General features: G+C 43.4%; 1 protein-coding gene across 1 annotated transcript; it reads left to right on the forward strand.

The window, feature by feature from the left end:
- Positions 1 to 11,574: 11,574 nt before the first annotated feature.
- Positions 11,575 to 14,324, forward strand: LOC127756944 (uncharacterized). Its single transcript, XM_052282329.1, has 6 exons — positions 11,575 to 11,664; positions 11,994 to 12,495; positions 13,093 to 13,275; positions 13,385 to 13,594; positions 13,695 to 13,933; positions 14,028 to 14,324. The coding sequence occupies exons 2-3, from the start codon at positions 12,055 to 12,057 to the stop codon at positions 13,177 to 13,179; spliced, it is 528 nt and encodes a 175-aa protein (XP_052138289.1). The 5' UTR covers positions 11,575 to 11,664; positions 11,994 to 12,054; the 3' UTR covers positions 13,180 to 13,275; positions 13,385 to 13,594; positions 13,695 to 13,933; positions 14,028 to 14,324.
- Positions 14,325 to 15,560: the final 1,236 nt, after the last annotated feature.

Consider the following 15,560-nt stretch of genomic DNA (forward strand, 5'->3'; position numbering starts at 1 on the left):
AAGTGCATTGCTCTCCAAGCCGAAGTTGAAGACAAGGGCAAGGGCAAGGTGAATGAAGCCAATGAGGACTTGGAGGAAGAGATTGCCCTTCTTGCTAGAAGGTTCAATGATCTCTTGGGAAGGAGAAAGGAGAGAGGAAGGGGCTCCAACTCAAATAGGAGAAGAAATAGCAGACCCAACAAGACTCTCTCCAACTTGAGGTGCTTTGAGTGTGGTGAGAAGGGACACTTTGCTTCCAAGTGCCCTTCCAAGGATGATGATGGAGACAAGTCATCCAAGAAAAAGAGTGGAGGCTACAAGCTCATGAAGAAGCTCAAGAAGGAAGGCAAGAAGATTGAAGCCTTCATCGGGGAATGGGACTCAAATGAGGAGAGCTCCGCCTCATCCGGGTCCGAGGAAGAAGGTGGTGATGATGCAAGCTCCAAGAAGAAGAAGATGGCTGTTGTTGCCATCAAGGAGGCTCCATCACTCTTCGCTCCACTTTGTCTCATGGCAAATGGCTCCTCTAAGGTAACATCTCTTAGTGATAGTGAGAGTGATGATGATTGTGATGATGTTTCCTATGATGAGCTTGTGAGTATGTTTGATGAGCTCCATGCTTATAGTGAGAAGGAGATTGTCAAGTTCAAGGCCCTAAAGAAGGATCATGCTTCTTTGGAGGTCTTGTATGAGGAGCTAAAGACTTCTCATGAGAGACTCACCATTTCTCATGAGAAGCTTAAGGAAGCTCATGGCAACCTCCTTTCCACTACTCAACATGAAGCTCTCATTGATGTTGGCATATCTTGTGATTTGCTTGATGATAGTGCTACTTGCCATATTGATCATGTTACATCATCTAGCATTTCTACCTCTTGTGATGATCTTGTGGATATGTCTAGCTCTAGCTCTAGCTCTAGCTCTTGTGTTTCTATTTGTGATGCCTCACTTGTTGTTGAGAACAATGAGCTTAAGGAGCAAGTGGCTAAGCTCAACAAGAGCTTGGAGAGGTGCTTCAAGGGTAAGAACACTCTTGACAAGATTTTGAGTGAGCAACGGTGCATCCTTAACAAGGAGGGACTTGGATTCCTTCCAAAGAAGGGTAAGGAACCTTCTCACTGTGCCACTCGTTTTGTCAAGAGCGATGGTAAGTATTGCTCCAAGTGTCGTGAGGTTGGGCATTTGGTGAATGATTGCCCCGGTGGTAAGCCTCCTAAGACATGCATGTTTGATTCTCATTATATGCTTAGGAAGGCTCATGATGGTAGCATTGTTGCTAGATATGTGGGTTCCCCTATACTCGGTGGTAAAAAGAATGCCATTTGGGTGCTCAAAGCTTTGGTCTCTAACCTCCAAGGACCCAAACAAGTTTGGGTACCTAAAAGAGCTTGATCTTCTTTTGTAGGTGAACTACCGCACCGGTGGGAGCCATTGGGTGCTTGATAGTGGATGCACTCAACACATGACCGGTGATAGGACTATGTTCACCACATTTGAAGTAGGAGGGAATGAACAAGAGAAAGTGACATTTGGAGACAATAGCAAAGGAAAGGTAATTGGGTTAGGTAAAATTGCTATCTCGAATGATTTGTCAATTGATAATGTCTCTCTTGTTAAATCTCTAAATTTCAATTTGCTTTCGGTTGCTCAAATTTGTGATCTTGGCTTGTCATGTTCTTTCTTCCCGCAAGAAGTTATTGTTTCTAGCCTTCTTGACAAGTCTTGTGTGTTCAAAGGTTTTAGATATGGAAATCTTTATTTGGTTGATTTCAATTCTAGTGAAGCAAATTTGAAAACTTGTTTAGTTGCAAAAACTTCATTGGGTTGGCTTTGGCATAGGAAGCTAGCCCATGTTGGTATGAATCAATTGAGCAAACTTTCAAAACGTGATCTAGTTGTGGGCTTGAAAGATGTGAAGTTTGATAAAGATAAGCTTTGTAGTGCTTGTCAAGCCGGCAAGCAAGTTGCATGTTCTCATCCTACTAAGAGTATCATGTCCACATCTAGACCATTGGAGCTCTTGCATATGGATTTGTTTGGCCCAACAACCTATAAGAGCATTGGTGGTAATAGTCATTGTCTTGTGATTGTTGATGATTATTCTCGCTATACTTGGGTGTTCTTTTTGCATGACAAGTCTATTGTTGCCGAGTTTTTCAAAAAGTTTGCAAAAAAGGCCCAAAATGAATTTAATTGCACTCTTATGAAAATAAGAAGTGACAATGATTCTGAGTTTAAGAATACCAATATCGAGGACTATTGTGATGATCTTGGTATTAAACACGAACTTTCCGCTACCTACTCACCTCAACAAAATGGTATAGTGGAGAGGAAAAATCGTACATTGATTGAGATGGCAAGGACTATGCTTGATGAATATGGTGTTTCCGATTCCTTTTGGGCGGAAACCATAAACACCGCTTGCCATGCAACCAATAGGCTTTATTTGTATCGTCTCTTGAAAAAGACTTCCTATGAGCTAATTGTTGGGAGGAAGCCTAATGTTGTCTATTTTCGAGTTTTTGGTTGCAAATGTTATATTTACAGAAAGTGTGTTAGACTAACCAAATTTGAAAGTCTGTGTGATGAAGGGTTTCTTCTAGGTTATGCCTCAAATAGCAAGGCATACCGGGTCTACAACAAGAACAAATGTATTGTGGAAGAAACCGCCGATGTTCAATATGATGAGACTAATGGCTCCCAAGAGGGGCACGAGAATTTGGATGATGTAGGTGATGAAGGCTCGATGAGAGCTATGAAGAACATGTCCATTGGAGATGTCAAGCCTATTGAAGTGGAAGACAAGCCATCCACCTCCACTCAAGATGAGCCGTCTACTTCCGCTACGCCAAGTCAAGCTCAAGTTGAAGTGGAGGAGGAGAAGGCACAAGATCCACCTATGCCTCCAAGGATACACACCACTCTTTCCAAGGATCACCCAATTGACCAAGTGTTCGGTGACATTAGTTAGGGTGTTCAAACTCGATCTCGTGTCGCTTCGATTTGTGAACATTACTCGTTTGTTTCTTGTCTTGAGCCAAAACATGTAGATGAAGCTCTTTGTGATCCGGATTGGATGAATGCTATGCATGAAGAGCTCAACAACTTTGCAAGAAATAAGGTGTGGACTTTGGTTGAAAGACCTAGAGACCACAATGTCATAGGGACAAAGTGGGTCTTTAGGAACAAACAAGATGAGAACGGGTTGGTGGTGAGAAACAAGGCAAGGTTGGTGGCAAAAGGTTTCACACAAGTTGAAGGTTTGGACTTCGGTGAAACTTTTGCCCCCGTGGCAAGACTTGAGGCTATTCGCATCCTTCTTGCATTTGCATCATGCTTTGATATAAAACTATTTCAAATGGATGTGAAAAGTGCTTTTCTAAATGGTGAAATTGCCGAACTTGTCTTTGTTAAACAACCCCCCAGTTTTGAAGATCCTAAAAATCCTAACCATGTTTACAAACTCTCAAAAGCTCTTTATGGTTTAAAACAAGCTCCTAGGGCTTGGTATGAAAGATTGAGAGATTTTCTTTTATCAAAGGATTTCAAAATTGGAAAAGTTGACACCACCCTTTTCACAAAAATCACTGGTGATGATTTCTTTGTGTGTCAAATTTATGTTGATGACATCATATTCGGTTCTACTAATGCGGTATTTTGCAAGGAATTTGGTGATATGATGTCTAGGGAATTTGAGATGTCCATGATTGGAGAGTTGAGCTTCTTCCTTGGACTTCAAATCAAGCAACTCAAGGATGGGACGTTCGTGAGCCAAACCAAGTACATCAAGGATCTACTCAAGAGGTTTGGCTTGGAGGATGCGAAGCCCATCAAGACACCTATGACAACCAACAGGCATCTCAACCTTGATGAGGGAGATAAACCGGTAGATTTAAAGCTTTATCGTTCTATAATTGGTAGCTTGCTTTACCTTACCGCATCTAGGCCGGATATCATGTTTAGTGTTTGCATGTGTGCACAGTTTCAAACCGCTCCTAAGGAGTGTCACTTAGTGGCCGTGAAAAGGATTTTAAGATATTTAAAGCATTCCTCTACTATTGGCTTGTGGTACCCAAAAGGTGCTAAGTTTAAGCTTGTTGGCTATTCCGATTCGGATTATGCCGGTTGCAAAGTGGATAGAAAGAGCACATCCAGTAGTTGCCAAATGCTTGGTAGATCCCTTGTGTCATGGTCATCCAAGAAACAAAACTCCGTAGTCCTCTCTACCGCCGAGGCGGAATATGTTTCGGCGAGTAGTTGTTGTGCCCAATTGCTTTGGATGAAACAAACATTGTTGGACTATGGCATATCCTTCACCAAAACCCCACTCCTATGTGACAATGATAGTGCCATAAAGATAGCCAATAACCCGGTCCAACATTCTAGAACCAAGCATATTGACATACGCCATCACTTCCTAAGAAACCATGTTGCCAAGTGTGACATAGTCATTAGCCACATAAGAACCGAGAATCAACTAGCCGACATCTTTACCAAGCCTCTTGATGAAACCCGCTTTTGCAAGTTGAGGAATGAGTTAAATGTCATAGACTTCTCTAATGTGGCTTGAGATGGTGCACCATGGTTGCTTCTTTTGCATATTGTATATTTGCTCCTATTTGCTCTTATGCTTTGGATTTATTGCCATTTGGTTCTTCATTGCGAAAATGAAGCATGTCACATTAAGGGGGAGTTTTGCACTCTTGCATGTGCTCTACTTCCTTTTATATGTGAGCAAATCAACTAAAAGTGCTAGTAGTGTTTTCAAAATGCCCAAGTCAACATAAGTCAAAACTTTTGCAAAATCAATGTAATTTGAAAACTATCTCTTGGAAAATGTTTCAAAAGGTTCCCTATATGTTTTCCAAGCCTCACATTGCAAGAAAAATGATTTTTGAATGAAAATGCCATTTTGACCCTTTTTTGAAGAAACTAGATTCTTAGTTTTGGCTAAAATGAGATTTATACCCAAAATGAGATTGAGAAGGAATTTGAGAAAAGTTTCAAAACAAAGTTGATAGAGAAGAAGATTTCAAATTTTTTTGGTATTCAAACATATTGCAAAAACCAAATTATTCAAAATTTATTTGAAATTCAAATTCGCCCAAAAACCCCTATAGACCATAAAAGGTCACCTCCTAGCACTCAAGTGAGTTTTATTGCAAATCTTCATAATTTTCAAATGTTATGAATGGTTGGCAATATTTCAACTCACACATTTCAAAATTGCTCCAAAAATCAAAATTTTTGTTGAATTTTATTGTGTAGGGGTAGCCGAACTGTGCAAGGGCTGTGCACAGTCGGCTGGGGGCCAGGCGGTCTGACCGGCGCTATATGCACGGTCTGACCGGCCTGGTGGCGGCGGTCTGACCGGCCACTAGGGCCCGGTCTGACCGGCCGCACCCTAGCGGTCTGACCGGCCTCATATAGCCGGTCTGACCGGCCGGGGATGGTGGGCCTAGGAAACTTCCTTTTCTTTCTCTCTTATTCCCCTACCTGACTCCATCTCCTCCCATTCAGCCTTCTTCTTCCCCAACTCGAAAAAAACTCCTCCTCTCTCCTCTCCCAAACCCTAGCCACCTCCCTCCACCAAATCCCCTCGGTTTGACCGCGGATTTCTCTCCGGTTACACCGTAAGTGATTCTCCTCCGCTTCCTCTCTCTATTCCATGGATTAGTTCGTGTTTTTGTTGAGTTTTTGATCCATCGCATGGAACCCTAGGTGAAGCACGTGGTGTTCTTCGATTTGCACCAATAGAGGGTAGTTTCTTGGTGTGATTCAACTCCTCCAACCGGTAAATCACTCTCCCTCTTGTGCATTCTCTCAAATCGATCTATTTCACCCTAGGGCTATGGGTAGTTGTTCCAATCTTGATGAAATAGGTCCAACCTTTTGATGTTCTAGTTCCAATCTTGTGCAATATTGTTCTAGCAATTTTTAGACTCAAATGAGTAGATGTGAAAATTTTTGGATGCTTGAACTTGTGGGAGGAGGTCTTCTCGGAGCCACAGACGGTCTGACCGGCGTGTGTGCCCGGTCTGACCGGCTGGCAGCCGTCGGTCTGACCGGCCACCGGTGGGCGGTCTGACCGGCCTGATGCCGTCGGTCTGACCGGCCTGATGCCGTTGGTCTGACCGCCCTACTGGCTGCGGTCTTACCACCCCTCCACAGGATGTAGGCAAATTTTTACCTCTCCAAATTGTTTCTAGAATTATTGCTAATATCCTATCATCCTTTGTTCTTTGACAGTGATGCCTCCCCGCACTCGTCATGGTCGTCGTGCGCCCACTCCGGATCCCGTGAGTGAGCCTGAGGAATCGAGCGGAGAGGATTACGCTCAAAGTGATGAAGAGGTTGAGGCCAATGTTGAGGGGGCTAGTGAGGAGGAAAGTGGAGATGATGTTAGTGGAAGTGGAGAGGATGAGGATGAAGGAAGTGATGATATGAACATTGATCCCTCCATCCAGTTTGTGGTGAATATGAGGAATCCACCGCAGTATACCATCTTGAGGCATCATGATCAGTCAGTTTTTGAGGCCTCGGGACACCCCGGATCCCCGTTTTCACACCACTTTCCAGAAGAGTGTGTATGAGCAAGTTTATGCAGGGAAAGCTTTTACAGAGCATAAGTGGATTTCTTGGAGAGACATCAGTGAGACTCCAGAGTTTGAGGGCTTGCAGGATCTCTTCAGGACTGTTGGCATTGACCGGATTGTGACTCTTAAGCAAGACTACAATGAAGATTTGATCCGGCAGTTTTATGCTACAGTGTGGGTGGCTGGGGACTATAGTGAGATGAAGTGGATGTCCGACACCCTCCAGTGTTCTATCTCTAGGAGGCAATTCCGGCGGCTCCTCAATATTCGCTTGGACTTTGGAGATGACTTGCATGAGGAGCACACCCACAATCCGCTCTCCATAGACTATCTCTCTCAGTTTTATGAAGATGGAGTGCGGTACACACATGGGAAGGTTGCCGGCTTGAGGACCATCCCTAGTGTGGTTAACAGGATTGTGAGAGCTACCATCCTTCCTCGCCTTGGCAACAATGATGACATTAGGGGGGTGGCTTGGCACGTCATCGATGCCATCATTCAGGGCCGTCAGTTCGACATTGTATCTCTCATGATGCAAGAGATTGCCATCTCTAAGGGGACCTTCACTCAGGGTATCTATTATGCCCCTTACATCATGAGGTTGATTCAAGACAAGCTTGGGGCTGCTGGGCAAAATTTGAAGAAGCACAAGCAGTACAAGCCCTGCCTTCAGCTTGGAGCTCCCCATGCTCCTAGGGCGGCGCCCTCCTCTCATCCTGGAGCTAGCTCAAGCTCAGCACCTCCTCCTCCTCATGGGTATGATCCAAATGCTTTCTTCCATCCTCAGTATGCCTACTTTGGAATGCAACCCAATGAATACTTCAACCCGGTACTTGGGGCTATTAATACCCTAAGTGAAAGCATTCAACGCTTGTCTACCGGGCATGAAGCTTTGCATGAGGATGTTCGTGGCTTGCGCACCGACGTTGGAGACTTGAATGCTTTCGTGGGGAGATTGCACACTAGAGTGGGTACATTGGATTCTCGAGTCCAAATGTTGGAGAGCTCCCAAGCATTTGTGTATCATCGTCGTCGTGATGCTTCTCATCCTTCCACTTCGGCGCGTCCTCCTTCTCCTCCACAAGAGTGAAGACCTCTTTTTGATGCTTGATGCCAAAAGGGGGAGAAAAGTGTGTTTTATGTTGGGTTGGGACTAGTAGTAGTGAGGATAGTGCCCTCATATCTAATAGGTTAAGGTGGTTTGGGCTATATTATGTATGGGTATGGGCTATTACTCTATATTGTGTGTTATTTGTCGTTTTGTTAAACTCTATGTCATTTGGACTCTTCGTGGTCTTGTAATAGCCTATGTTTTATTTGTGAGCCCTTTTTAGGATGTTTTGTGACTTTTGTGAGTTAACTGGTTAAGTGATGTGAACTTATGCAATGATGGATGGTGTATGTGATATTGATGTATATGTGACCATCTTATGCTTATGGATTGAAGTTCACATTGATATATTGCTAATGTGTTTGTGCTTGTTGAAATGTGCATTGGCTCCATATTTGTTGTTTATGATTGATATGCACATGTTTAGGGGGAGCTTTTGATTGTTATTGCAATATATGTCCATGTGTTCTATGTTTGATTATATATATATTTGTGGTGTTTGTCATCAATTACCAAAAAGAGGGAGATTGAAGCATCTAGGCCCCCGTTGTTAATTTTGGTAATTAATGACAAGCGCTAATTGTGGACTAACCGTTGCTATTGAGATAATATTTTAAGTTAGGTCCACATCATGTGTGCGCATGGATGACTATCGATGGATTAAAATTGACGGCGCAAAGCAAAGAGAAACAAGATGGTAAAACTAGTGCTTTAATTTAGAATTGATCGAGGTGTAGGGCGATCAAATTTGCTAGTTTATTTTCTAGTTTCGCCGTACTATTAAGAGGGGTAATAACCTAGCAAAGAGATGATTAAATTGCCACATTAGGTCATTATGCATTTAGACGTGTGGTCGCGTTTCATCACACACACACACACACAATCACTTGGGATTTCACTGGGCTCGGCCTGACCAGGGGCGGTCAGACCGGCTACATAATGGCGGTCTGACCAGCGTGCCTTGGCCGGTCTGACCGGCCGCAAGAAGGCGGTCTGACCGGCGTATAAGGCCGGTCTGACCGGCGGTACATGCGCGAACAGACCGGCCCCCTAGAGGCCGGGATGGTGCTGCTCGGGATGGCCGATACAGAGCCGACGGAGCCGTAGTCGGTCAGACCGAGCCGAGGCCGGTCTGACCGCCCACTCAACGCCGGTCTGACCGGCCAAGCAGATGGGGCCCTCTGACAGCACTTCAACGGCTAGTTTTCTAGCCGTTGCAGAGTAGCATGGTCTGACCGGCCACATACCTCCAGTCAGACCGGCAGAGCACAAAGTTGGGGGATTTCGCCCCCAACGGCTAGTTTTGGTGGGTAGGAGTATAAATACTTCCCCACCAGCAGCAAGGGGACTCTCTTGGCACCCAATTCAATTGCATACATCCGTTGCACCTCTCTCACACCCACTTGAGCTTTGTGTTCATCCATCTAGTGTGTTAGAGGGTTGATTAGCCAAGGCTTACACTGCATCGTACGGCGACATGTCCAGTTTCGGTGGAGGGTCGTCATCAGTACCCAATGAGCTTCGGACTTCACAAACTGATGATGCGCCCCCTGTGACACAGCCCACACAACCAGAGGATGGCGAAGGAAACGACAATGACCCACGTAGATCTAACCGTGAGCGCCATGAGCCAAACCGTCTATCACTCTCAGGCCCTCGATCTAACCGCTGTCGTCTCTTTCCAATAATTGAAACTGCGCAGCTTCTTGCCATCCCCTATAAATAACAACCAAACATAGCACACAACTACATCTCTTCTTCATAAACGTTCTGCTGGTTCCAACTTTGTGTTGCATATTCTTAGGCCCGGTCTTGAGGCAGGAACTGAGTAGTTGGTGAACTCGCTCTATGTTGTTCGTTCACTCGCGACACGGTTCCTGTCCCAAGACCGAGTCTGTGAATATACAAATGTGATTTTTTTTTACTACATTCTTACACCCACTCTTTTTTTCAAGTTCCAGCATCCGTTTGTGAATATGACCTACTCCTGCAAATTCATAAACTCGGTGTTGCATATTCTTAGACTCGATCTTGTGGCAAGAACTGAGTAGTTCGTTAACTCGCTACGTGGTTCTTGTCACAAGACCGAGCCTGTGAATATGCAAAGGTGGTTTTCTCTGTGAATATGACATTCTAAATTCCTATTCTTTGTCAACTTTGTAAAAATTGCTCCCAAATGATCTCTCTACTCCTTTATATATTTTTAATAAATATATATTCAATTTCTGTTTTTCTATAGGTAATGTATTGTTTCTTTCTCTGATATCATTATTTTGCAAATTCCAAGATATTTATCTTTCTTCTCGTAGCCGCGTACACAATCTTTGCCTATTTTCAATATAAACATGTTTCTCATGTTCATTTATGTATATATATGTTGCACACATAATAAAAAAATTATGAAAAAAAATTATCCTTTCTACTCCCTCCGTCCTTGAAAAAACGAATCTAGTACTATAGGACGGAGGGGAAAAAATATACTTTTTACTCTCGCACTCCAAAAAAAAAACAAAGCTAGTACTAGTTTGGTTTTTTATAGGACGGAGGGAGTACGTACCAATGGTGACATGAAATATTAGCGATTTGCAAAGCGTAATTAGCTAATCGCTCTCGCGCACGGGGAGAGCGATATCGCTCGTGGTCTCGCTCTTTCAAAGAGCGAGACCGAAGCCGTCGCTGTCGCACTGCCGCCTCCCAGGATTAGCAGACGGATTAGGGGCGTGGACCACGCGGCAACGGTATCGCGCTTTCAAAGGGCGATACCGCCGGCGCTCTCGCTAAGCGGTAGCGTGAGACCGCTCGAGGACCCCACATGCGTTAGTCGGCCCACGCTGCTACACTCTCGCGTGTCCCGACCGCGATACCGCACGCGCTATCGCGCATTCGAAGCGCGAGACCGCTTCGTGTCCCGCGTGCGTGAGGCGGCATCATATGGACCGCGCTATCGCTTTACAAAAGCGCGACACCGCCTCGCTCTCGCGCTTTAGGACCGCGAGACCGATGCATTAGCGCTCCCCCCACTCCTAATTAGCGATAGCGCCGCCGCTTTCGCGCACGCATTACGCGATATCGCGCTATCGCTGTTTCAAACCGCGATGCCGGTATATTTCCGCAAATCCGCCCCTAATCAGCTTAATCTTGCAATTCCGGTCAAGAACACGATTAATTTCAAATTTTTTTCCAACTTGGACAGTAGGTACAGTAGTATATATGCGGTCGTATATGGCATATTTACATTTGTACTTTGGCTGTCGGTTTTCTTGTTCCTGAAAATATTCTATTATCTCCTAGACGCCGTAGAGAATTGAGAATTTTCATGTCTAATTAGTAGAAAAGTGTGCATATGTAATCCAGGTGTTTTCCCTTAGAATGGAGGGTTAATTAATGGAACTTATTTGATATCACCATCTACAATTATCTACTGTTACCTCTGTTTTAAAATATAGCGATTTTTAACTAGATATATAGTTAAAATTTATGAAGTTTTGCTATATTTTAGAATAGATGGAGTTCTATATACTCATGATTCATTCATTCATTCAGTTGTTTTTTTTTCCTTTTTTGCAAGATTGCATTAGCTCATTCATGATGCTCGGAAGCGGTTCTTCGACGTGAACTGCCACGTGACGTGGTCACTGACAGGTGGGGCCCATGACTTAACGTTGGAAGATCCCAATCCCTACATATCACCAACCAAACCCCTCACATGTTAGTGACCAAGCTACTGACATATTTCTTACTACCTTAGTGTACTCACGCAGTAAGACCCCCCCTGGCGCAGAGAGAGAGTGACTCTGGCCATCACTCTCTCCACCCACAATGCAGTCGCTTACATGTGGGCCCTTTCACATATGTGCGCGCCATTTTTTTTTCCCTTCCCCTCCTCCTTAGCTCACTTCTTGCTCAGTTTAGAGTAAGCCAGTGCGATCCCAGTACAAGATGCTCCAAAGTTTTATTAGAAAGAAAGAGAAGGCAGAGGTAAAGGTAGTAAGAGCTCAAATCTTGAAGAGTTTCAGTATCTACCAATGTCTGATTTGATCTCTACCATCTTTTGCATTCCTGACCCTTCCTCTTCGATGTTGTTCTTGGCTGGTTTGTTTTTGTTTTCATTTCTACTCCGGTTTGCAGTTTTCTCTTGCCAAATTATCATCCCATTCCTGCTACACTTTTTTTTTTGTCAGGGTTTGCAGTTTCCTCTTCTTCTTTTTTAATCTCTATTTCCCTCGATTCAATCTTGCATTCTAAAATTGAGTTTATTTTTTTTCTTCTCCTCCTCCTAATCTCACCTATGCTGCATGATTGATCAGTAGCTCACACAAGAAAGTCTCCAAGAAAGTACGGGAGCACACAGAGGTTGGAGGGGAATCCATGGCGGAGCCAAGAAACGCAGGCGACGATTTGGGCGGCCGCATGAAGCTGATCGCGTCCATGGTCGACTCCAAGCTCTTCTTCCACAAGGACGCCATCGCCGAGTACATGGACATCAAGAAGCTGGTCGGCGACCTCGCCGAGGAGAAGGAGATGATGGAGCAGGAGCGCCATGGGAGCAAGGAGGAGCTCGACGCGGCGAACCGGGAGCTCCTGCGCGCCAAGCAGCGGATCGCGGAGGCCATGGAGGAGCTCGCGGCGGCGAAGCAGCAGCTCGGTGCCAAGTGCAGGGAGCTGGAGCAGAAGAGCGACGAGCTGGAGGATCTGAGGAGGAAGAAGAAGATCCAGGAGAGTGAAACCGATGCTGGAGTTCATCAGCAGCAGCAGCATCATGAGAAAAGCTCTCCTGAACCTGGACCTGAACTTGTCCAGTCCAAAGGGGTAAATGTCTGAATGAACACCTTAACATATGCATTCCATCTCTCAATTTTTTATAATTCTTTTTCTCTCGAAAAACATATGCATTCCTCTGTGAAGTAGTGAATATAGATGTCTAAAAATGAACACCTTGACAATGCCCTCTATAAAGTAGTGTTTGACTGTTTGTTGAGTTTTTTCAATAGGTGCTAGTATTGTGGATAAATGTCTAAATGAACCCCTTGACATGCATTTATAAAGTAGTGTTTGACTGTTTGTTGAGTTTTTTCAATAGGTGCTAGTATAGTAGATAAATGTCTGAATGAACATCTTAACATGCATCTGTGAAGTAGGTATGGACTGTGGTTGAGAACTTCAGTAGGTACTAGTATAGTGAATGACCAATTTGTTCCAGTCTCTTCGAATCAGGTTATCGGAATAATTGATATAGAACAGTTACAAAAGCACAGGAATTTCTTTTTCCCATTGTCATTTTTCTTTCCATTTACATTCATGTCAAGCTTTGCACACCATACATCTACTAAAGCGAAGTCAGTATCTTTAGTAGAACATGTATCTGGATGTATTTATCTTCTTATAGGTGTGTTGCTATAAAAACAGGTGCAGACAAGATCAATGCGTAAAGGGGAGAAACAGTTCCAGGCAGACCTGGGTAATCGTTCTCTCAAGCATGATCCGAATGCGTGACAGTCTAGTCGACGACAGCTGATGAAAGATCCCACTATCGGCCACTGTCCAAGCAGGGATGATGACTTGGAGATGGTCAGAGAAAAGCTAATCAAGGTTTGTTCAGACTTCAGAGCATATGTAATCTTGATCTCTGAACTTTGAGTGATTGAGTTGTATGATTACTGCTGACTGAATGTTAATCGTTGAATAATTGGTGTTCCAGGGATTCATTGGTATTGATGCTGAGTACCATATTGGAATAAAGGAAATTGGGGTACTGAATGATAACCCATTCCATTCTGCTTGTAATGAGAAGTTGCCACCTGAAGAAGCTGAAATGGTGGCTTCTGAGCTGAATTCCCAGTGGCAGGAGCTACTCAATGACAAAAGCTGGAATCCCTTCCACACTATCACAGTCGACGGTGATCGCCAAGTCAGTCACTAACGGAGAACATCATGGCACATTTCAGCTCTTGTGTCACCATTTCTCAGAGAAGTAATTTTTACAGATTTTTCGCTGCTTGTGTCACTAGGTGGAGGTCATATATGCTGATGATGATAGGCTGAAAGATCTTAAAATGACATGGGGAGAAGGCCCCTACAAGTCTGTCACCGATGCATTGGTGGAGAGGAAAGAGTACAACATCGACGGACCAGGCGTTTTCGATCTTTGGAACTACAAGGAAGGGAGGAAAGCTTCTCTTGGAGAGTGCATTGACTATGTGTTTGATCATGTAAAGCAACTCAAGATAGTCCGTAGAAAGACTCCCAGGTACAAAGTAGTATAATTTGGGTGATTTTATACTTGTTACAGCATTGACACATGCCCTTCCATATGAGCTTATGACTGTCTCTCGTTGTTTCAGGTTGCAGCGTAATGTGTGTCGATAATCTGACTGCTGATCTTCTGAAGTTATAATCTTACAGTAGCAGCTAGCAAGGAAGGAAATTAGCATGAGCTATTGTGTTTGGTTCTGAATAAACTTGTCATGAATTCACTAGGTTATGGCTTCATGGAGATGTTTTGTGTATATATATGGTACTTTTGTAGGGGATTCTGCCTCTGACTGATGAAGAAATCTGCTGTCCAGGAAGCTCTAGATACATACATGTTATTAGTAGTTGCTACTACTTGCTCATCTATTGGATGGTTTCAGTGTGGAGTTTGAATCTGTTTGTGATGCTGGAAGAACCCTAATTAAGTATGGTGATATGGCTTAGTTGATCAGTGCATCAGTAGTTAAGAGTTCATGGTTGATCATCACTCTAAAAATCTGAACTTTTCTTTTGGGTCATGTGATGATGGTGTTGGAACTTGGAAGAAATCTAAACATGCTATTGATGGCTTAATTAGTACGGAGTTATACTACTAATCCTGCACCCCTAATTTTGTTTCACTTCTGTCATTCAGTGATGCTTAGCAATGATCAGCTGCTAGCTAAAGCTGCATTTTAATATTACTGCTTGTTCTATGCATTTTGCGGCTTACTAATGTGATATGTGAAAAAGTTGGAGCTGCGACTATTTGATCTACTATGCTGAAATATGAGTACCAGTTGATAACTTGACATATCTATATATATATATTTGCTGGATATGGTTATGATGGAGCAATGTACTCCAGTAATCCCTGTATCCCTCCCTGTAGTGCTTGTTTGAATGTGTTAGCTTAAAACCTGAACCCTTTGGTTTGAGTTTGACAGTAATTTCATTTTTTTCAGATTGGGGGTAATCGTCATCTATCCATGCATGCATATGCTGATTACTACTACCCCTGTATACATTTTTGCAGGGACAAATTGAATCCATGCATGTTTCTTTCAATTTCATCTTAAAACCATCAGTTGCTTTCCATGTCAATTCATCAAAACGGATTTGAATCAAGCATATCATATTTCACATTCTCAATCTGAGCATTCTAATTCACGGATATTGCTGCTACTGTGCCACGTGGCGTTACAAACACACTATGTTGGTTAATTGCTTGGTTTACTGACCATTTCCACTTGGAAAACTAAAATAAAAACAAGGTCTCTTCATGATATCTTTGCTGAAGATATCAACTGACTTTTATGACTGCAATAATCTTCACATCTTTTCCATGGAACAAGAACCAATCTCCAAAATTTTAAATTTTAATTAAAACCTAACTTACAAGTTTTATATAGCAGTTGACGGTTGACGTACAGACCAAATCGAAAAAAAAAAACCCTGTAAATTCTGAATAACAAACTATAGATCATTCAAGTCACAACGAATGAATTCATAACCAAAACGCAATCCAAACACAAAAATGGTTTCAAGAAACATGCCTAACCTGCACCCAACCATCATGCATAATGATCCCATAATTAGCACTGCCAATTCGTACGCTTGCATGCGTCTCAAACCTTAGAAAA

The sequence above is a fragment of the Oryza glaberrima genome, chromosome 12, assembly GCF_000147395.1.
Source record: "Oryza glaberrima chromosome 12, OglaRS2, whole genome shotgun sequence".
In the NCBI taxonomy this organism is placed as follows: Eukaryota; Viridiplantae; Streptophyta; class Magnoliopsida; order Poales; family Poaceae; genus Oryza; species Oryza glaberrima.

What these genes read in the sequence shown, in the direction of transcription:
- LOC127756944 (XM_052282329.1), top strand. Translation starts at nt 12,055, where the DNA reads ATGGCGGAGCCAAGAAACGCAGGCGACGATTTGGGCGGCCGCATGAAG. An exon ending in AACTTGTCCAGTCCAAAGGG is followed by an intron (nt 12,496 to 13,092) that starts GTAAATGTCTGA and finishes CTATAAAAACAG; the next exon opens with GTGCAGACAAGATCAATGCG.